Source organism: Euprymna scolopes, chromosome 35, assembly GCF_053919585.1.
Source record: "Euprymna scolopes isolate OS-2025 chromosome 35, ASM5391958v1, whole genome shotgun sequence".
NCBI classification, from domain to species: Eukaryota; Metazoa; Mollusca; class Cephalopoda; order Sepiida; family Sepiolidae; genus Euprymna; species Euprymna scolopes.
In genome coordinates this window covers 19,632,781-19,657,303 of record NC_136516.1, presented here as the reverse complement: position 1 = coordinate 19,657,303, position 24,523 = coordinate 19,632,781, and the positions used below count along the sequence as shown (strand labels likewise).

Below are 24,523 nucleotides of genomic sequence, written 5' to 3'. Positions count from 1 at the left end.
TTGAAAAATTTGCATATATAGAGCCAGATTACGTAATAAATATCAATACATTATTTTATTTTCCACAAAAAGGAACATAATTGCAAGTGAATCTACAGAATTAATTTTACCTCCTTGTTAGGAGGTCAAGTGCAGATTATGTGCCTTGTTTGACAATTTTCTGTCTTGCACTTTACTGCAAAGTCATCACATCTCAAGACAGAAAGTTTACAGCTACAAGATGTATCAGTCTGTCTAGCTGTTCCTTCATTCTTTTCAATTTGATTGTTGCAAGAGATTTCCTGTCTATCTGTTTGGCCCTCTTATAGCAAAATATATTGACCTTCTGTCCTATATAATGTTATCTTAACAAGGGCAACTGTGGATTAACTGCTTGCCGAATACTAATTATTTCCTTGACAATTAACTTAGAAATCTCACTATTTTTTTTAAGTGGGGATAACTTTTTTCAAGGAAATAACTAAACTGGATGACTTGTGAATTTGGGGGTGTTGTTTCATCCAAATGACAAGGTGGACCAGCAAATTTTGTGAACCACGGGTTAAAAATGAATGACGTGCTTTTACTAACATTCTAATAAATAAATGGATTATAACTGAAGGAAATTGTATTAGGCTATCTTCCAGTTTCATACGTAAAAAAATAAGTGCTAGTTATAAGAAATAATGAAAAACTTTGTAGAGATGTATTGAATAGAGGACCAAACCAAATCAGAGGCATAGTAGTGTTTAGTTTAGACATTTTTAGCAGACTTTAGCTCCTTCTTCGATAACATGAATTTATCCATAGATTCATTCTTGCTGTAGCTGTGCCATTTTAAACGAGTGTTTAATGTTTAAAAAACCAGTGCTTGTGCATCTATGTTACCATGCTATTTTTAATAGTATTTTCAAGTTAAATTTAATTTTTATGAAATTTTTGTTTCTTACATTTTTAGGTGAAAGTACAGAATAGTTACAATACAACCTCCTTCCCATATTAAGAATGGATTTCTAAATAAAGTTATTTTAGCACAATAACATAGATGCACAAATAACGAAAAACCTTTAAAGGAGTTTCCTTATTTACTTGTATTAATCTTTGTGGGTTATCTGATTTTAAAACTATAATTTTAGAAGAAAAACACTGTTTAAAAACAATTACTCCCTAAAAATAAAATAAATTAAAATTTGACACTAATTTCCTGCAAAGTATTTTTTTTAATAAGTAGAAAACTTGAAAAATTATGTGGTTATGTTTCGTAAAGAATGTGTAGAATAAAATTGTATGGACTATTTTTTGTTTGTTTGTTTTAATATAAAACTGGAGTATTACCATATTTTAATAAAACATTTCAAATAGAATTTGACGTGAAATATTAGGTTGGTGCAAAAATAATGTTTTTGACGTTCATTTGAATGTCAAAAAATGCCATTTTTGCACCAACCTAATAGAAACACAAATTAAAAAAGATAAAACGAATATGTTTAAATTTACTGCAGACACTTGAAATATAATATATATTCTAAACAAGTTTTTTTTCGTTTTTCCTTTGGAAATAATTAAGCATAAATCGTAAGGTTTTCAAATTAAATAATAAACAAACGTTAAATTTTCAATACCAATAACGAGCGTGTTTTGCGATGGTAAAATATAAAATGTTTCCACCCAAAAAAAGTTCCTAAAATGAAAAGACTAAAAAAAATAATTGAACTTTGGTCGTTATTTAAAAAAACAATTTTGCCTTTACACTTAATATTTATTTAATTAATTCATTATCCTCACTCATTTTATTTAAAAATGTAGTTTAAAATATATTCTAAATAATGATTCCATTTTCTTAACAGTACGGATTGTTTTGATGACAGGACGTTCTTAAAAATTCACTGAAAAACTTAATCGCTTCAATTTTTTCAACTTTTAAAGTCATTTAAGCAAAGATAACGATTTTGAGAAAAATATTTCGTGTAGGTCTTTTCTAGATCAAACCCCAACTATCATCACCATTGCCTCACCGGGGTTCCAAAGTCGACCTGCCCTATTGTAACGTGGCCGTTGGACTCGAACAATGTTACATTTCATCCACTCAGACTAACATGTCACAGAAAAGAAAAGGCATTAAAAAAAAAAAAAAAAATTATATATATATATATATATACACACACACACACAGCTGACCCTTTTTTTGTTGGTGATTACAAAAAGCATTTGTTCCAGTAATTTCCGAGAACGCACTTCAATTTCAAAATATCACTCACGTGTCGAACATGGCTGTCGAGATGGTCTTTTCCCCGCACGTCTTTGTCATGGTTTGTCTTTCTGCTTTTCAGACCATATGCCCCATTTTCTCTTTTGCCGCTCAAGAGTCAAAATACGTCCGATCGTTTCATTTGCTTGACCACGAGCTTTACTTTTTTTTCTTCTTCCCGTGATATAGAAAGTTGCCCAACAAGTGGAAAGTTCTGTTCAGTTTATGAAAAGACAGTTTGAAGCAATTCCGTTTTCTGCGGAATTCAACATCATTGGGTACACATGAAGCGCAATGGAATCGCTGGTCGTCCGACAGATGATAACCAATTTGTGTGCATGAAGTATATAAGTAAATGGAGATGGATGGGAACTCAGACGATTATTAAAATAGCAGTTATTTAGGTTGTCTAGAAGTCCAGTTATCTTGGAGTATATGTAACCGTGCTATTGCAAAACTGGCTGAAGTAAGTTTATGGAATTGTGATTATTAGCTGGCAGCATTAACCAATGTAAGAGTTTAGTAAGCATGTGTGCACAGTATGATGATGATGTATGGAAATGAAATCTAGCCAGTGAGTGTTGAGGATATGTGTTGCATGGAGAGAAATGACGGGAGAATGATACAATGAATGGTTAATGTGAATTTTTAAAGACATGCTTTTAGATCTGATGACCTCAGAGGAAATTAGCTTTAGTCTAACAATGTAAAATTGTGACATCAGGTATGGATAGGCTGATGTATGGAAGTGAAAACTGGCCAGTGATGATCAAGGCCAAGAGTTGAGAGAAATGAGGAAAATGACAAAAAAAAAAAAATGTATGCAAGTTTTAAAGATAGGATTAGATCTGATAACCTCAGAGGAAATTAGCTCTTGTCTAAAAATGTAAAATCATGACATCAGGAAAAATATATACCATTAAGTTCAAAATGAAAAAGAAGGATCGAATTATTGCAATATAAAACGGTAGCTATGAAAATATTAGCGATTCAGAGTTACAGTGCTATTTTACTAGATTCGACAATGTAAATAGAGACTGTGTAGGCAGTAGTTTGTTGAGCATGATAGAACACGTCACCAGGTATAACAAAGGAGTCACCACTTATCAAGGCCAGAAAGCCACTTGAGGATAAGGGTGAATAAGTGTACAGTGGTCAAGGGGAACATGTCAGTCATCGTTATTAGTGGAAATTTGGTAAATTTGATTACTTAAGCAGATAGCTCATCAAGAATTTGTTCATGTTGAACTTGAAGACAACCATATTGTAGTCGGTTGGAAAGCAGGGAAACCAAACAGAATTCCACAGGCGTGCAGTTCTAAGAAAGAAGAGTTAGGGAAATTATTGATAGTGGTTTCAACTAGACGAGTGTTTTTCATCAAAATCAGGCCAGGGAGACCACAGATTGGAGCTCAGACAAGCACTTGATTGCACACTAAGGCTGGTAGTGTTTACATTCTGCTCATATTTTCTTCAAGTTTATTGACATTCATGTTGTCCTGTTGACCCCCCCCCTCCCCATTTCAGCACTAAATTATATTTCTCCCAACTAACTCTTCTGATGACAGTGATCAATGACGTTCAAGAAAAGGAAATCAGTCATTATGGAAGTGAATTCAGACATTGTGAAGCACTAATAGGTTAATTTAGTTGGGGTCAGACTTATGACATATCATAACCAGATTTTCAATGTTAAAAAGCTATTCATCAGAAGCCGAGGATGTCTAGTAAATAACATCTAATATCTAAGGCTATATGTCTGTGTCACCGTATTTTCAAACTATCTCTTCTGAAACTAAAAATAAGGAGCAGTGCTAGAGACGTCAAATGATTGGATTTTTTTTACCGTTCTTTTATAGGTCTTTAGCTAGTAGTATTTAAGAGGTCAAAAATGGAGGGGGGGGGGCATTTTTAATTTTTAATCAGTTCGTATGGGTGCCACGTTGGTACAGTGGTAACATCACCAGATTTGAATGCTAGTTTTGTTTTCGGTTTCGATTCTAGCTGATGGCACCCCAATTTTATTTTTTTAGTTTTGAAATCACGACTATATACAATATCTGGACTAAGCACATTTTACAACCGGGCAACCCATTATTCAATCTACAATGGGATATTAAGCTCTCATTCCGTCAGCCATAACCGTGTACATTCCCCTTGAGTCCGACAAGATACAGCTAAAGAAGGCTGGAGGTTACATCAACCAAAATATTGACACCCGAGATGAGAACAGATATTTAGAGTTAGTTTACAGACAGATTTTAGGAGTGAGTTTTGTGACCGTCTTCAGGTTGTAACAAAGACAATGGAACGCAGGTAGTGGCACGAAACAGATCAGGATGCGCTGACATCAACTGACAAACAGCTTCGACAGGTGCGGACGTTAATGTTTAAGGTTTTGATGCCGTCTTATACATACACGAAGAGGTCTTGGGTTAGTAGCTGTAGGTTCAATTCAGAGATGAAGGCCAATGGGAAGAAAAATGGAACTAAACTAATTCAAGCGAATGAGTTATAAATTTACTTCCACACTAATCTAACAGCCGTCCAACACATGCCAGCATGTAAAATGGACATAAAACTAGTGATGATTGTATATTACCAACTTTGTGATTGCAAGAATTATTTTTGGTAAAAGAAATTCATTTTTAGTCAGTATGTTAGATTTAAGTGAAAACCTTTGCTTCTCTCGATTGCAGAGGCTTATTGTAATAGAAAAATGATATTTTAAAAAAATACAAAGAAATAACCAAGAAAATTATCCAATTGTGAACATTAAATGTAGCTGTCCCAAGCCAAATTGGCAGCATCATTTCAGTCAGTGTTGAATAGTAAAAAATTGGTAGTATCAATTCAGTCAGGAGTCAGCAGTGTAGTCCTCTTTGTGCTGGGACAAAAAGCTAGGATTGAAAAATTCAAAGGTTCAGTATTTTTCTGTACGATTTTGGTACCTGATTGGTTTATTCCGATCACCTCTGGCTATAAATATAATTGTCCAAATCTTTGTGATCATACCAGATGTTTGATTGATTGCAATTGGTGATATGCCTGTCAAGGTTTTGATCTCGACAATCAGTCCAGCAGAGGCATTCGTTTTGGGTAGTTATAGGAAGTCCACACTCCTAGGTATCATCGCTCAGGTGCAGTAAGTTAGTTGCTTACTGTACGAGGCACCCTGACCATAGAAAATTGGCAAGACCAGAGTGCTCTTGGACACTGGCTTCATTCTGTCCACCTTCCAATCTTGTGCGAAAACTTCCTGTGGTGAGAGGGATGTAAATACTTATTCACAAAAAAAAAAAAAAAAAAAAAAAAAAAAAAAAAAAAAGGGGGGGGGGACAACAACAGCTTCAAAATATTTTTTTTCTTCCAAACTCCACTGTATAAAGTGGGAGAGTGTGAAACACTTTAAATCATCAATATATTATCAATAAAAATAACTACTTCATAAAAATAAAAAAAGGGATGGGGGAGCTGTTCTTATACAAAAATTACATCATCTAAGATCCAACCTATGAATTGACAAGTCCCTTATCTTTGGTAAATATTTTCATTTCATATCAAGCGGTGCTTGTGTATTATAATTGCAAGAAAAAAAAAAAAAAAAAAAAAAAAAAAAAATTAAAATGTATTCAAATAAAAAATATTACGTAATTATGTCAGAGGAAAATTAATAAAAATCTCAAAAAATAATTAAGAATTTTTTTTAAAGTTTCATTATCTTTCCTAATTTTAAGTAGCAAAAGTTAAGTGAAAATAAGGGAGAAAAGTTAGTTTGTCATACGGAATTTAACAAATCTGCATGCATCAATAAACTTTCTTATTTTTCTTAGTTATTTTTCAATTTTTTTTTTTTTTTTCCAACACATGTAATATTGTTTTTACTGGAAAATGCATTTTTTTTTTTTTTTTTTTATCTAATTATAAGGTACAAGCACCAAGCAACAACACGACTCAATCACATTTTGCTATTATTTATATTTAACAAATTTTTTTTCTTAATGCATATAAAACTTATTCAATTCACCCATATTAAAAAAAAATAAAAATCCGTATGATGTCCATACCCGTAATGGAACGAAAATATTCCAAAAATTGCAGATTGAATAAAGTTTAATTTTTATAGAAAAAGTCGTTTCAAAGCAATTAATGGGAACTTGTAGATATTGCAAAAATCTTGCAAGTTTAAATTGTCGAGTTACCGCCCTTGTTTGAAATTATTATCAAGATGGCAATGTGAGATTGTTGCTCCTCTTAGAAAATTTTCTAAGCAAATCTATATATCTAGAAAAGTGAAAGTGTCTGTGTGTGTACATTTCCCTACACAATAACTGTCAATTTTCAGTCTACAGACTTGAAATTTGATATACAGGGTATGGAGATTTGGGAAAATCTTTGTAATCGGTTTTCAGCCAGAAATTCGTTAAGGGGTCAAAGTTCAACGATTTTGACCTTTGAGAACTCTACCAAACTCCGACAATTTTGGGTCTAAACACTTGAAATTTTAGATATAGGTTCCTTGGACATGGATATAACTTGACTTAATTTGAACCCAAAACAATAAATGTTAAGGGGTCATAGTTAAAAATTTTACCGCTTCAGTTTCTTCCAAATTACTCGGACAATTTCTGGTCTAAACATTGGAAATTTTACATAAAGGGTATTCAGAGATAGGGCAAGCTTTTTAATTAGTTTGGGTCGAAAATTTGAGTTACCAATATATAAATGTATGTTTTGCATGTCTGCCTAAAACTTTCGACAGAGGCGACGGATTTTTACAAGATCAGTATCGTTTTGAAGTTCAACCTTTCAGACGACAAATATCGAAAAATTCACTAAAAACATTAATATCTTCACCTTTAACTGAGCACTTTTCTACAGGGGGGGGGGGCTGTTTTCGCCGATAAGTCATCTTTCAATTGTCTAGCCTTAATTAAAACCTGTCACTTCCGGTTTGGCGGTGGTTGTAACAGCAAAGATGTCAGCCCCCGCCTTCTTTTCCTCCTTTGTGGTATGGGGTCGAGCCTACCTTCCTACTACAACTTTTTTGCTCTACATACACCTCCATCCATGCTAGTATATAAAAAAAAAAAAAAACTTGATCGATGTGATTTTGATTTTTGAAATAGGATATTTTTCACTAGTATGTACAGATTTTATAATAGAGGGAATTCTGCATGATTTACAAAAAAAAAATAAAATTTAAAAAAAAATATTTAAAGGCTCACTTGAAGAAATTCTCTCACAAGTGAAGGCTATTTAATAGCAACTCTACAGGAATATTATATCAGAGAAACCAAAAGATCTCAAACATCGCAGGACCGTGCAGTTCTGGGATTCGCTCAAGATACTTACCAAAAATAAAGTGACATCCGATTCACACTTCAAGTCACCCATAACACATTGTCGCTTGGAAGTCAAATGAATCACCCATAACACAGTCGTTAAATACATTTCACAACAAAGATGGCATACCAAGATTTGCACTAACAAAATCTTTAAACTTCATCTTTCATCATCAAAATATTAAATCCTTTTTATCCTCATCCTGTCCAAGAATGGCACAAAAATAATCAATATAATTATTCGATTCCAGTTCCTTTTCAATCGACAAAGGAAGTTAATCTGAAATGAATTCCAATACAAAAGACAAACCAAAATTTAATTCCATTTTTTTTTTGCCTCTTTCTTTTCAGTCTTATTGTAAATAGTATACACTAAAACTTTGTCCCCTTTTTTTTCCTACTCGACTTTTTTTTTTACAAAGATGTGATATCAACAATATTTTTTTTTACCAATAACAAAAAGAAAAAAAAAATGCGCTCAACAATTCAGGACTTCATTTGTAAAACTGACAAAACCACTTATAAAGTCAGACAATTTGCGAGAAATTTTGAAAATATTTTATAAAAAGAAAATTGACAATGTAAGTATGTACATTTATATTTAAGAAAATGACTGCAAGTTTCGACTGATCACAAATGAAGTTTTGTTCAAAATTGAACCACTAAAAATTTCAACGCTTAAGTAAAACATAATTGGCGCTTCTCTATATTATAATAACAAAAAAATATTGAATTTCAAGTAAAACAAATGGTATCTACGTAATTGTCATGTCGCAAGTAGTAACATATCCCAAAATTATGGAAAACAAGGAGGTAGAAAAATAATTATTTATAAAAAACAGTTCCGATGAGGATAAAAATGTTTGATAAGATTACATGCTGGGTCGGACATTAGGGGGTCACATGACCTAAGCAAAAGGGGAAGTAACTAAGTTGAAGCAGACAATTTATTCAGAAAACAAAAGAAATTAAACATACCATGAATTTATTAAAATTATTAACTGTTTGAATTTTTAAATATTTTTTATAAAATAAATAAATAACCGATTGAATTTATGGAGAATTGAAAACTCAATTACGTCCCCTGTTAACTCTCAAAATTGTTAGATTTGGAAGCCAAATCGTTAGATTATTTTACAAATGTCTTTTCATGAATAATTATTTTCCTATCTCATCGTTCTCCATGATTTTTGGATAAGTTACTATTTGAGACATGGCAATTACCTAGGTATCATTTATTTTACTTGAAATTCAATATTTTACGTTATAATATTCAATTTAATTTGTTTGATTTAAATTTTTTTTATCAAGTCCTTTGAACAATTGTCACTCGCTAAACTATAGAGTGTGTAACTTCCAGCAGCCATTTTCACAATGGAATCAAACGAATTTTAACAAACGTATACCACCTTCAGTAGTATTCATGCCACTCGTAGAGTTTTTCTTGCTCTCGTTCCCTCTCAGCATAAAAGAAAATGCTCTTAAACGATTTTTTTTTTCTTCCGGGAAAAATATATTTATAAAAATAAAGACATTTTTCACAAATAAAACAAATTACACACACACACACACACACACCTGTATATTATAATAAAAAAAAAAACTCTTTTGCACAAAACAGAAGACCATCATGCATTTGAAATTTATTTACTTTCTACAGATCAGCTCCCATTCAACACACAGGGGACAAAAGAAAAGGAGACATCCGTCACCCATTCAACAAAGTCGATTCAGTTTGTTCACATCCGTCATGCTTGCATCAGTCTTTGCGTGCAATCCACTGGGGTAACTATTTTTTATTGTTACCCGTCACACAACTAGCAGTTTTACTGAGCCAGACCAGAGACACCTACAATCTTGCATTCAGTTTAACACCTTAAATAAATGGGGATGGGAGGGGTAAAAAGAAGGGAGAAAGGAGGGTCCCTTATAAGGAGCTGAATGGATTGCTTTCTTTATTAACAAGCGGTTTGTTATCTTATTTTGTAGGCGTGTTTTTTTTTTTTTATCCTTTAACTTTTTGGAGATGATCAAACACGAGGGATGGGAATGTACTCAAAGTCGACACCCAACAATTCGGAATTTACTGGAAAGATCTTTCCTTTTTCTTTTTTTGTTTTTGAAATAGATGAAGTTCACCAAACCAAGACATTCAGAGGAACCACATACGGACTACGGAAAGGACAGAACAAAAAGAGTTTAAATTTCTAAAAGAATGAGAAGCTAAAAAATATTGAATTATACAGCAGATTGCTTTTTCTATCCCCCCAACCCGTTATAAGTAAATGGGGCGATTAAAAAAAAAAAGAAAATATAGAATATTGTAACAAACGTCTTTTTACAACATTCAATAATCATTTAAAAAGAGAGGAAGAAGCAATTCATGAATTGCCGACAGAATTTAGAAAATATGGAGAAAAGGGAGGAGTTGAATCCTTCAGATAACTCAGCATACAAATTACAAAGTGAATGTCCCTGACAGATAATGAAACCTTATTTTCGGTAACTCTCAGAAACAAAAACGAAACAATCAAGGAATGGTGAAATAGTTTATGATTAATGGTTTGGTTTTCAATATATATATAATTTTTTTTTTTTTTTTTTTTTTTACTTAATATTTCTTTTAAATCAGGGTTTAATTCCATCCCCCACCTGATTTTGAGTGAGAGCCGCCCCAGCTCGAATGTGCTTGACCATTTTCGGAAGGACCTCCCCAACCAAGATAACTATTATTTGGGCCACTACCAATGCTGCCAAAATTCTGAGAACTGCTCTGGTTATTTGAATCACCCCCACCTTGACCCATTCCCAATGGTCCCCACCCTCCCGAACCACTCAGGACAGCCTGTGCAGCAGCTAGCATTGCCGGATTAATTTGGAAGTTTCCAAAATTCATAGGCGGGCCGTTCATATTTCCATTGTTGTTGCGGTTTCCTTGGTTCCAACCCCCTTGACCATAGCCCTGATTGTAGTTTCCTTGTGGTCCGTTACGACGGTCCCAATTACCGCCACCCCCACCCATGTTGCCGCCATGGTTGTGCTTGTCCACAGGTTTCGGAAGAGCATTGCTAACATGGACACTCACATTCTTCACAATGTGGTCCTCACCACAGAGGGCTTGTGCGATATCCGGGTCGGAAAATGTGACAAAAGCAAATGCTCGGAATGGTTTGGGGATGAAAACATCAATGACTTCTCCATATTTTGAAAAATAAGTTAGCAGATCATCTTCGGTCATGTCTTCTGTACAACGTCCAACAAAGATCTTACTGTTGACTTGATGTTGGCTCCCTCCCTACAAGAAAAAACAAAATAGTCATGTATAAAAACAATTTCTGCAGTTGCGTGTTCATACTTTATGAACTTCCTTCACGAAGGAAATTATGAAGTTGAATATAATTTTGTTTTTGCTTAAGATTCAAGTTTTGCTAATACAAGATTCAGAATTCCTTGATCATTCGAAATAAGATTTTGAACATAAAATTGGATCAAATGGACTTGAGGCACCCTAAAATGAGCAATGACAAAAAAACTTACTTCCGGTTGAATCAGCGATGATGAATACACATTTATAATAGATTTTTATTGATTTGTTCAAAAAATAAAAAAAAATAAAAAATAAAATAGAAAAATAAAAAGAGTTTGTAATCAAAATGTAGAAACAAAAATTTAACAAATGCATAGTTTTATTGACAAAAAGTTAAAACACTAATTTTCTATTAAAAAAACAAAACGAGGAAATATTCTATTAGTCTTCCCACAAGGATGAAATTCTGCATAGTTTTATCAATATTTCTTGTCTTTATCAATGAAGGACAAATTTTTATCCCAATCCAAAGAGTTTTTTTAGGGGGAGGGAGGGGTAAAACCAAACATAAAAGTGTGTGTATGTAGCAGGAAGACCCGGCATTGTTTTGGATTGCATTAATAGCAACAAATGTCCCATATGTCCAAAACTTATTGTCATCAAAATCTGAAATCGACCATTTTTCAATTACATCAATTGATTGACTGCTGTAGTCAGGGACCCATTACAGTGCACTGGAAGCTCACATGCCTCTTTGCAGCAATTTAGTCCACATTGCACTGTAGTCTATATTGCACTGTAGAGAACCTGATTTCATATGCTGGGCCTTTCTAGTTGTGCAGTGATAAAACTTAAGAACTTGCAATGTTAGGCTGTATAAATAACTTTGGTCAAAATCAGACGGTTCCTTTTATTTAATCAGATTTCTTTGATTATCGATTTTTGATACATTCTGATACAAAATCTACTAAAGAACACTGCCAGACACAAAAGTACATTTGTGTAAAAAAAAAAAAAAAAATTTTTTTTTTTTTTGCTTCCTCAGGTCAGATTTTAAGGTCAGGAAAATCCATCCCCTTAAAAGGGGCACTTTGGATTAGGACAAAAATCAAAATTAGCACAGTCTATTTGATAGCAAAATTATATAAAATTAGGCTATGAAAGTTTTTAAACATTATGCATGTGTACATATGCAACGTGATGATGCATGGAAATGAAACGTTGCATCAAGAGAAATGATATGATGGTACATACAATGAGAGCCTTAAAGGCAGGCTTTGATTTGATGACCTCAGAGAAAAGATTTCATCTTCAATTGTATGGCCACATACTGTTGGGATTAATAGATGTAGAAAAGTTGAGATAAAAGGGTCAGTTGGTAGAGGTAAACTAATAAAAATATAAGAAATAATAAAAGTGGACCTGAGGGAAAGAGGGATAAATAAATACCTGATCAGAAATAGATTGCAAGTCAATTTTGAAAAGCTGTTCAACATATACCGACATTTGAAGCATGTTGAATATAAAACATTGATTTTTGCATGACTTAATATTTTACTCTTGAACGTATTCATCTTCTGACTATCTACACAATCCTTCGAATTTTCTATATTTCTTTGTCCCAGTTTTTCTCAGAAACTAGTAGGCCAATCTGGCTGAAATTTTGTATGAACCTTTATTATAATACAGTGCAGCAAACTAAAAACTATCATATCCATTCATGGTCATATCTGTGGCATTCACTCTGGGTCGGTTTGGCCAGTTCTTTTCAACAAGTTCACATCCCGAACACTAACTGACCAGACAGTGTTACCATGACGGTAAAGACACAGAATTAGTTCAGCATGCCACTTCATTGTCCTGAGGTTTTGAGTTGACCACCGTGACATTTCTTCCAACCTCGTGGTGGTGCTGGGTTGATGACTTCACGAATGAAGTCACCTGGGTGTCATCAAAGGGCATGGCCGAACCAACAAAGGCATTTGGCAAGGAGAGATTTTTGGATGGAGTGGATCTTGCAACAAGCGTGAATCTTACTCTTGGGGATGAACTTGCCGGTGGAAGCGGGGTAGGCAGTGATGGTTGAAGATCTCCAGTTTACTTAGATTGTATTTGTTTGATGCATAAAGATTAGTCACCACAATATCACATTTACTCTACAAGTTTGGCATAAAAACACTCATTCTAAGTTAATGCTATAATTTTTGTCAGTTTTTTAATGGATTAAAACGTCTAGTGACCAAACAATGCTGTTGCCGAGTTCATTGGCTTTCCGATAATTCTTTTCAGTTGCGTTCAACTCTAAAAAGGTATGCAATTATGGAGACATGACCTGTAGCGATATTTCAGCAAGATTAAAGTTGTATCATGCTTGTTTTATACCAATAGTGCATCAAAGTTATGAGTCTTATCTGAAAACTGCTTACAATTTATAACTAAAGAAAAAAAAAGAAAAATGTAAACTTTGCTTCAAAATTAAAAGTAAAGTTCAAATTCTAAAAAATGATTTTTTAGTAAATGTTAAAGTTAAATATAATAATAATAATAAAAAAAAAAAATTAAACACTCAAATTGGCATCAGGCATTCTTATTTTTCTAAGAATTCTGTCAATTTCTAGTTTCATATTCACAAGATGTTGCAGCAAAATCCGACACTCAAGTAAACAAAATGAGATGCAGAGACAAGATTGCTGCGGGACGTTCAGATGAAAAAAAAAAAAAAAAAAAAAAAAAAAAAATTTACCAGGACGACACTCCTGCACACAAGGCCAAGATAACCAAGGCATGGCTGCTCAATGTTTCTCACCATTGGTCGGCAGACTTGTGGCTGCCCTCAACTATTTATTCTGGGGCATGATTCAAGCCAAGATTAACAAGCACGCCCACAACATTTCATGAAAGGCTGTCATCAGAAGTATTAGTCCTTATAAACAAGGACAAGATTACCAAAGCAGAAGATTCCTTTTACTCCTTTATGATGGTAATCTCTACTAACGACAGTTACATTGAAAATTAATGTTTATCGTTTTGTTCTAGTTGGGGAGGAGATATCCTGCTAGATATCAGACATTCATCTCCTATCTCATATTTCAAACGCGAAAGCTTTTTAAGATTCTAGCAATCAATGCAATTGTTTGTATCTTTCTTGCAGTGGTTTCATTGGGTTTAATTTGCAAGGTAATTTATTAAATTTGATTTTACGTCCAATTACTGAAATGGAGATCTTCCTAACTTTCCAGTTTCTTTTCATGTTGTTCACAAAACTTTGCTATTTTGTTATCTTTTTCTTCTCAGCTCTGTTCAACTTTGCATCGTTGGGAACACTAACTGTTGCGAAATAACAAACGTGTCTCTGCATATACAATTTTTGTTTTTATTGCCTATTTTTGCTTTCTTTTAATCAATTGTCAAACTCTGCGGAAACATCTTGTATAAAATAATTTCAAAAATACATAGATTGAGATGAAAACAATTTGCAGGTGCTACCAGCAGTCTATCTAAAAAAAAAAAAAAAAAAAAAAATGAATAAAATAAAGTAAAGTTTGAATTAAATTTTTTTTTAAAAATGTTACCTTTGAATTTGGAATCCTCACATCGCACCATCTCCCATCAATCATGTGTCTGAGATTTAGACATTTTTGTTGCGAGTCATATTCTTGAAATCTCACAAATCCAAATCCTTTCGATTGGCCAGATTTGAGATCTTTCTTAACCTAAAAATTACCAAAAAAAAGTTATAAAATGATTCAATTTGTATTAAAAACAAGTGACATTTTTAATTATCAATGATGTATGGTTTTGAAATTTCTTATTGGATTTTTATTTCAATTCATTAAAATTAAAAAAAAAAAAAAAAAATCAAATGGACAAAAATAAAATCGCTGAATATTTTATGGTAAAAACTAAAGTTTTTAGTAATTAGGGCTATGAAAACAGAATATTCTTTTCATTATTTTGACTCGAGTATATATCCAACATTTAGGCAAACATAATCAACAGAACCACATCACTATATAAAAGCATCTAAGATATCAATGGATATACACTCGAGAGTCAAAACAATGAAAAGAATATGCTGTTGTCATAGCCCTATTAATTACTGATGAATCTATACTGTAGTCTTCAGGTTAAAACAAAAAATATTTCTTAAATTTTGAGATGACGATTGATAATTTGTATTCGGCAAAATTTAGTTGTGAGTGACACTTTGAAGTTGAAGGTTCAATTCTCAGTGTGAACGATGCAAAGACAACTAAAAATTACTTAAGACTTCTACCTGGTCATCGATGAGGGAATGAGAGCATGTCACTTTTGCAAATTAAATAGAGGTTTCTGTACAAAATTCTGTGCAGTTTGTAAAGTTAGACATGTCAGAGGTTAAATTAGCCAAAATGTTTATGCGCATGAAAGGTGAAAATAGTTGAAATAATTTGATAAATTATTTACAATCATGAGATTTTTTTTTTTTTAACATGTCAATAGCGAACCTTTTAAATGGTATTAAAAAATAAAACAAACTAAAACAAGTCCAATCTTAAAAGTGAAACTTACCTGCACCATCAGTAGGTCCCCAAATTGGGAGAAATATTGGCGGAGATCATCTTCCGTACTTTTCCATGGCAAACCTAATACAATCAAATCAGTGCACTTTTTATCCATGCGTTTTGTTTTAATTGCCGGATTATCAAGACCATCTTCACTTTTCCTCTTATTATCTGAAGAGAAAGAAAACATCTTTAAACAATTCTTGCCATAATCATGAAATCATCAAAGTTGAAAAATAATTTTTTAAATGCTGTAATAGTTAATATTTTCAGTGCAGATTCATTTCATATTATTTAAGTGACATCGCAATGATAGGAATTATTGGTGCAGAAGCGTCCTAGATTTTTCTAGTGCACACTTTCTTAAGAGTGGTACAGTCGGAAGTTTTGAAAATGTGCAGAATCAGTCTGACTTTTTTTTTTTTAAATCTGAAATATCAGATTCTCTGAATATTGAAAGAATTTAAATAAGGATCCGGAACTTATTACCTTCCACCATCATAATTTCCAATTATTATCTTTCCTTAGAAAAAAAATAAATAAGAAATAAAATCCTGCGGCATTCATGCAATGGAACTAGCTTTCTACAAAAGAAGCTGTCTCAGGAATATCAACTTAATTTCACAACCGGACCCCAGTTGTATGAATAGCCTGGTCATTATGATTTTGCAGGTCATGCAAGGAGGTGCTAACAACTTCCTATAGCATCTGGTACCAATGAGACCCAACATTGCTTAACTTTGGTGATCTAAGAAGAACCAGCGTGTCAACATTATGTCAGCTCCTTTCTTAATCTCAACACTGACTAAAATCAAAATAAAGATCACTAATACGAGAAAAAAAATTATTAACAGCGAATGTTTCTTAATCCAATTTAATCAGTTAATGATTACTTGGGCATTTTTTTTACTATAGACAAAACTAAAGTGGTCAATAAACAAATAAAATGTTACCAAAGGCAAGATAAGTTAAAATACTTTAAAATAAATAACATTAAAGTCTTATCCAGCTAGGTAGAAGAGTAACTTATCTTGCTTTTGATAACATTTGTTATTTGCGTTTTTTTGTCGACTTTTTTTTTTTCTTTTAATTGTTGTATATAGTATAAAATGCCCTATTTTTTCTGCTTGCTTGGCGGATATTATGGATACCTTTAAAAAAGGTGAATTGTTAGTAATTTTTTTTTCTTTTTCTGCCTGTTCCGCGTGAGGAAGATGAGGCGAAGTGCAATGTTTCTCAAGCGTTGAGTAATAAATCGTCGAAATGATGAGTTGTTTTAAACATTCTGATGACACACGTGATGACGACAGCATGCATGACCTACATTTACACACATTTTAGAACTTTGTACGTTGAGAGGAGGAAGTCAATTCTCCCAAGCATTACCTCCACCGAAAAAAAAAAAAATTTTTTTAATAAGTAAATAAATAAAAAATAATGCAGATTCGCAGTTTATTTCCAACTCAACACACCTTTAAAATGACAACTTTTATAAGTTTTCGGGTCTGCTGAAACCAAATATCACATTAAAAACGACCGCCGACAAACAGTTTTCCTGACATTAAGACATTTTTTTCCAATGTATTATTTCATGGCTTTCATTGGTCGCCATCTTGTTTTACTAAAGTTGAAAGTGGTTATATTATATTTTCGTCGAAAGTTTACGAAAAACATGGCGACAACGTATCAGTCTGATCAAAAATGTATAGTGTCGGTAAATGTTAAAAAAAAGGCTTTATTTTTGGCAAGCGAAAATAAATTTGATCAACCCCTTTTTACAAATAAAATGATATTTATTTATAAATTTCATTTTAGGTAAAATATTTTAGAATTAAATTAATTTTGGCACATTTTTTTTTTGTAAAAAGTACTTGTGATTTTCGCACTTTAAACAATTTTTTGTTGTTTCGAGATGGTTTGTTGTGAAGTTTCAAAAGTACAAATGCTTGTCTTTTTTTCGGGATTCTTATTTCTATTTTAAGGGAGTTATACGTAATTTAAAAAATTCCACCGTAAAACAAACCATTGGATTAAAATATTTTTTAATTTATCGAATGTTTATACATATTAACCTCCATAACTTCAACTGACTAATTTCGATAAAATTCGCTTACAAGTTCCGACAACGAATTCAACTTTTGCGCTGGATTTTACTCGATGTGAAGCCTCGATGTCGTATGTTTACCAACTCAAAAATCAAGTTAAATATCATAAGTCGAAAATTTTATTTTCAACCGATCTGTATATTTTATTGGGTGTTTTGCATGTGTGCATTAACATAAGATATGAGGTATCACACCGAGTAAAATCCAGCCCCATGTTGAACCGAATCTGGTTTTACAAGACTTTTAAAGCAACAATTTTTTAATAGCAGAGCGCTCGCTTGAAATAACGAAAAAAAAAAAATAAAATAAAGAATAAGAAAATAAAATAAGTGCTTTTGATAAACATTTGGACTATTCATTTCTTGGTACTTGTGCAATTGTGCATTGTGCAGTTTATGAAACATGCTGAAATAACATTTAGAAAGTCATTCTTAAAATGGGGAGGAGAGCTTTAACTAGTTTGTACTTTTAACTAAAAAATGTACACAAAATATTGCAAAATTGGTACTAGTGCAGAGTAAATAACGTTATTATTTAAAAAGCCATTCTTAACATGGGGAGGGGAGGGTGTTTTGTACCTATTCTATATATCACTTGTTCATTTTATTATTTTATTTTCAGAATCTGATAGATTAGTGCCAATTCGACAATAATCCGCTGAAAAAAAAAAAAAAAAAAAAAAAAAATAGGGTACCTCTCGTACACGTGCACCGTTTATTATTGAATTGTTAGGTAAAAATACAAAATATTTACAAAACACTCCCCTCAACATGTTAATAGGTGGCACTCATTGATCCGTGCTAAAATAACGTTATTTAAAAAGCCATTCTTAACATGGGGAGGGCGTTTTGTACCTATTTTGTACTTTAACCTTACAATTGAATAATATAAAAAAAAAACAAAAAAAAACTTTAATTAAAGTTGGAAATACGATTTAAAAAAATAGCGCGGATCAGTAAGTGCATTAGCACCGAATAGGTTTCTAAATAATGACGTCTTATATCAGCACGGTAGCTTACTTTTGTATGATACCTGTTTAGTTTACGAAACGAGCTCGAACAACATTTAGAAAGTCATTCTTAATGGGCGTTTGTACCATTCTGCACGTCCACCTAACAATTTAATAAACAAAATCTGTCATAAACATTGAATTTAACTTGAAAATACCATGGAAAATTATAGCACGGTAAAGTACGTTACTAAAATAAATTTAAAAAAAAACTGGTTAAAAAAGATGGAAGTGTATTAATTATATAAAAATAGTTTAATAAGGAAATGATCAGTGTGAAAAATATATAAGGAGTTTAGACATATTACAAGGGAATATTGATATACTAAATAGAGATAATATATTTCTTCAAAAATTAATATTTGTAAAACTAGCGAAATTTTTAAACAGGTTTTCTGATTAGATCGTAAATATGACCGACTAGAGAGGGAGATCGTATTTTTTTTTTTTTTTTTTCTGTGAGAGAAGTTTCTCTTTAACGTGATTTTAATATTAATTGTTAAAAAGCAAGCCATGTGGTTACCTTTAGCGAAGACAATATTATAAATCCGGTCAACCCAACCATCTTCTGGTGGGTAAAGTTGTCCATCATTTAATCGAATCCCACGAATTGCACACGTGCTCTCATTGCGATATTTTAAGCCGCAGGCTCCAGGAAATTGGGCCGACAATGTGCTCAAGAGAAGAGTGCCGTTCATCTCCGTGGGTACCTCGATGGGTTCCGAATCATCATCCTGTGACACTTGGATGTACTGGCTCATCTTTAGATTTAAGGAAAGAAAGAAAAACACGAGCAGAAAAGGTTTTTAAGGAGGGGGAACAAATTAACTTAAGAAACGATCAACGGAGAAAATATATACACATAGATAGACAGTAATGGCGTCGCACAGTTGCATTCTGGGATACATAAAAGGAAGAAACTGGAAAAATGAGAAAGCAATTTTTTTTAAATTTTTAAATCGCAAACCGACAATTGTTTTAATTAACGACAGATTTTCTCCTTTCTATTTTTATTAAATTAAAAACGAAAAAAATATGTTCAAAGTACTTAGCAACGCAACAACAAAGTCCGCGGAAAGGGGAAGTGACGTCATAGTTTTTCTTTTTAATAGACAATTAATGACGTCAGAGATTTGCATTATTAGATAGAGCAAAAGAAAGTAATTTTTATACTTTAAATCGAAATGTTTTTAATTAACCGTTTATAGTCCAGATTGTATTATCTTTATCATTAATGTTTCCACTTTACTTTCGGTTACTGCTTTGTTTTTAATTGAATTTTAACGATATCTTTTGTTTATTATTAGATGAACATACGGAATAGTTCAAATAAAACGTCCCCTCCTCCTTGTAGTAAAAATGTCCTTTTTTCTAAATAATGTTATTATTTAGAAAACCACGGAGAGGGCAACCGGAAGTGAAGTTGAGGCACCAATGAATGATCAAGATAACTCTTTAACTTTCGTCTGCTGCTATCCATTTAGCTGGATAATTAGACATTGTGAAACCGACAAGAAAGCCATTCTTAACGGGAGCAAGGTGGCTTTCACCTTTTCTGAGATGAAGATAAGCATTACTCAGACAGAGCCATATCCTACTTGTCACCGTCGTGTAATCTGTATAGTACAAACCGAAGTCAAAAAGAGCAAACAATCTTTACTGTAACTTAATAACTAAAGTTTCTGTTTCTTATTAATAATTTTTTTTAAATATCTTAAACAAAGGTATTTCGGAACGATACTAGTTCCGTATAAAACGGAAGTTGGGGTCATAATTTCCTTTAAAACAAAATAACCCATATTAGTAAATAAACTACTTGATTAAAAAAAATAGTAAATAAAGCTTGTATTACATTTTATTGGTTGATTCATTCATTTTATCTGATAAAAAATATAAATCAAGAAAAATAAACTTTCAGAATTTTTATTTTTTGTGATAAAAAAAAACAAAAACAATCGTAACCTTCTTAAACCGGAAGTTCCGTTTTTTTGTTGTTGTTGTTTTGAATTATTTCAGCTATTCCCTTAACTACCGAATTTAAATCCAGTCAATAACAAAAAAATAAAATCGTTTCTCCATGCATGTATTTTTTCGCTTAAAAGTACAGATAAGGGGCTAAAATCAAATCTATCCACGTATTTATTCTCGCTCATTTACAATGCTACTAATTCAGCAGGCACGTTTAGTCCAACCGCTATTATTTTAACGCCCTCTTATAAGAACCGGAACTCTAGCCCCATATTGCAACCGATCGCCGCGACAATTTCTCCACTCTGGAACCCCTTTCTAGAGATCTACACAGTCGTCCTTTATAAAACCTCTAATAATTATTAGATTAGTTAGTGCTTGTTCAGAATTCAACCTTAAAAAGAAAAGAAGATTAAGTTCAAAAATTCAGTACGCAAAATTAAGACGCCGGAAGTGGACTCGGTTTACCTAAATATGGAATGAAAGTCACTAAGCATAAAATGAATTACAAAACTATATGGAAATAATTTATTTCAAAAAATTATTTTAGTTTTAACACTTCTTGTGCTATAATGAAACAATAAAAAATAATAAACTTTCACTTTTTACATTTCTATAAATTGTTTTTTTTAAACACTTGTGTTATCACACATACACAAAAAAAAACAAAAAAAAAACAAGTAAACAAAAAACTAATGAGCATTTTTATTATTTAATTTCTATAAATGGTGTGTTTTTGAAATAATACATGGTGGGACAGAGCAACTTTCTCTATTGGGAATATCAATGAAATTTAAAGAAGCAAGTTCCTCTGCCCTACCCTGTATAGTTATGTTTTTCACAAGTTTTATCACAGAATTTTGTTATAAATTATGTATGGATTTTTTTTTAAATAACACTTCTTGTGTTACGAAAAAAACAATTTATTTTTATAACAAATTTAATCTCACATAATTTAGAACTAACTGGCAGAGAAGAAATTGATACAACGAATGAAAGGCAAACTTACCAGATAAGATAAAAACCAGTCATCTTTCTTCTAGATTGCATTTTGCATCTCGGCTGAGTCTGGTAGATGATGTTTCGTAAAAGTGTTAGTTTTCTACTGAGTAGAAGTTGAAAGTTCTTGGTAAATGCATCCATTAAATTATGATTGGTTCCGCCGAATAGTTAATTACGATATCAACATTATTAACTGATTTAAAGGAGATAATATTATGTCAAGAAATGAAACCTAATTAGTTAGGTAGAATAGTCTCCAATCGCCTTTAAATTAATGAGTCTGTGCATGAAGACCATGGCATGTAGACCAAATGAAGACTTACAATTAAAAAGTTGATTTTTGAGGGTTGCCAATTTAAAATTGTCACCAGCGAGTAGTTCTTATGATATTAGGACCTTCATTTTTCAATGTTTCACTCTTTATATTACCTGGTTACCATTTTGAATATTGCTGTTTACAAGTAAAACAGAGTTGCCAGACTAATAAATGTTTGAAGCCAAAATTTTCAGGAAAAAAGACTAAAAAAGGCCAAATTGATGCCCGGAGGCACACTTTTAGAAACAAAAATGCCAAAAAAGGCTGAATAGAAAACTTTCTGTATTAGTGCTATATAAAGAAAAAATGGTTACATTGAAGATGTTAACTGGGTGATATTCAAGATTTTAGTTTCCAAATATTTGTGTTTTTAAATTAATTTTGTATTGTTTTCAGAGAAGTGAATTTAAGATGTTCCTATGAAATTGGAATCATGGACTTTTGGGGGAAATTAAATTATTTTTTTTAGATAGAATTTGTGCTAAGGAACATTAATAATACATTCTACAGTTTACATATTTTTTATGGCATACTGGAGAACTTTAAAAAAAATATTTGAAAGTGTTATATTTAAATAATTGATAAATTTATAGATGAGTACCCAAATCTAACTCCGACTCCTTAAAAATAACATTCTTCTTTTTTAGGCAATTACATGTTGAAAAAAAAAAAACAACATTATTTCAGAATTTAGAGTTGGGAATTGATTTTGTACATAATTTATAACCCAATTCAGATCAATCTTCTATCCAAATAGCATTTTAAGAGTATATAACCCAATTTCTTTTAGCTAAGTGAGATAAATTGTGTGTGTTTTTTGGGGGAAGAGGGACTGAACATAACTTCATTAGCTCTACCACAAACCCTAAGTCTATGTGGCAATCCCCCAAATCCCTCCCTTAATTTTATTATTAACCTTAAGTTCAGATGCCTCCTCCTCCCCTCCCCCCCAAAAAAAGAAGGCAAATGCTATCTGGACAAAAAGTGAGAGATCATGTTACATAAAACTTGCATGCAAAACTGATCCCTTAATCTAAATTCTAAAATAACTGCAGATTTTTTTCTTCAGGGTGTTCATACTAGTATTGGGATGATTAATCAGAATTGGGAATAAGAAAAATCAGAACCTGAAAAAAATTATAGTTTTATTTCTGATTCTAAAACGATTCTTTTAAAAAATTTTCTTGATAACAAAAAAAAAAAAATGAAACAAACATGATGTATTTATCTATTAGAAAATTGTTTTTTAAGCATAAAACCCAAGAGCCACAAGATCACAGATTAGGAATTCCATTCCCAAATTTACCATTAGACTCTCAAGTTTAATGCAATTTTTTTTAAATAGTAAATTATGGTAAACAAACATCATTTGTAGACATTTATGCTGATGACACTACCATTTATGGTAGCACATCTAAGACAGTAAACGACCAAGTTCTCTCCGATTCTATCTCCTCTGATCTTGAGCACGTGGTACAATGGGGAAAGGAGTGGCTGATTACTTTTAATGCATCTAAAACCAAGCTTCTCTCTTTAGATCATCAACATTCTGATCCACATCTGGCATCAACTGAAATGAATGGCTCTCGTCTTCAGGAGGCCCCAAGTTTTGACAAGCTTCTGGGCTTGACCGTTATTCCTGATCTTAAATGGAACATGTACATCAAATCTGTTGCCAAGGTCGCTGGAAAAATGGTGGGATCTTTCTATCGATCCAATAGATATCTCACTGCTGATGCAATTCTCTATCTATATAAGAGCCAGGTACGTCCAAGGATGGAATACTGTTGCCACATCTGGGCAGGAGCTGCTAGAAAGGACTTGTCCTGCCTTGATAGAGTTCAAAATAGACTTCATAGACTCGTAGGAGATGTCCTTTTCTCTTCCCTGCAACCTCTATCTCACAGAAGAGATGTTGCGAGTTTGTCTCTGATGTATCGTTATTTTCATGGAAAGTGTTCCACTGAGCTTCAATCTATGGTCCCCCCTCGCCAAACTCTCACAAGAAACACTCGACTAGTTGAAAACACTATCAATAATTCCCCCCACTCTTTATCTGTGCCTAAACGTAAACGTAGATTCCATGAACAAAGCTTTTTTCTTAGAACTGCACGCCTGTGGAATTGTCTTCCGTTTTCCTACTTTCCAGCTGACTACAATATGGTTGTCTTCAAGTCTAGCGTAAACAAGTTCTTGATGAGCCGTTCCATATAATTTAACAAATTTACCGAATTTCCATTACTAATGATTACTATATTGTCCAATTTCTACTGTACACTCTTTAATCCTTATCCTCGAGTGGCCTCTTGGCTTTGATAATGTGTAAAAAGAAAAGAAAAAAAAAGTAAATATTCAAGAGTTCACCTGCCTACTCCCTTATCAAATCTTTTAAAATGTTCAAATTTCTTTTTGTACCCATTTGCTAAACTTCTGTATGAGCCTCTCAGAGAGATCATTGTTAATATCATGAAATTTATAATGCTAGAACAAGTTTTGCTTTTTATTTGGTGGTACCACTCTTACTTTACTTGTCTGGTCTCTGAAATAATGCTTTATTGTACAGTAGAACCCCGGTATTAAAAGTCAGTAACAAAATACAGTATAGCATATAATACACATGCATATAATAAAATAACATTATAAATAACATTATAAATAACACCATAAGGCAAGGAAAGTACTGTAACCAGGAGCCAGAAA

General features: G+C 32.5%; 1 protein-coding gene across 1 annotated transcript; it reads right to left on the bottom strand.

Moving 5' to 3' along the window:
• Positions 1 to 9,195: 9,195 nt before the first annotated feature.
• Positions 9,196 to 19,459, bottom strand: LOC145259721 (TAR DNA-binding protein 43-like). Its single transcript, XM_080117408.1, has 4 exons — positions 19,061 to 19,459; positions 15,431 to 15,594; positions 14,452 to 14,592; positions 9,196 to 10,867 (listed from the first exon to the last, which is right to left on the bottom strand). The coding sequence occupies exons 1-4, from the start codon at positions 19,296 to 19,298 to the stop codon at positions 10,208 to 10,210; spliced, it is 1,203 nt and encodes a 400-aa protein (XP_079973534.1). The 5' UTR covers positions 19,299 to 19,459; the 3' UTR covers positions 9,196 to 10,207.
• Between the last annotated feature and the right edge of the window lie 5,064 nt (positions 19,460 to 24,523).

What these genes read in the sequence shown, in the direction of transcription:
- LOC145259721 (XM_080117408.1), bottom strand. Translation starts at nt 19,298, where the DNA reads ATGAGCCAGTACATCCAAGTGTCACAGGATGATGATTCGGAACCCATC. An exon ending in GGGACCTACTGATGGTGCAG is followed by an intron (nt 14,593 to 15,430) that starts GTAAGTTTCACT and finishes GGTAATTTTTAG; the next exon opens with GTTAAGAAAGATCTCAAATC. An exon ending in TGAGGATTCCAAATTCAAAG is followed by an intron (nt 10,868 to 14,451) that starts GTAACATTTTTA and finishes TTTTTCTTGTAG; the next exon opens with GGAGGGAGCCAACATCAAGT.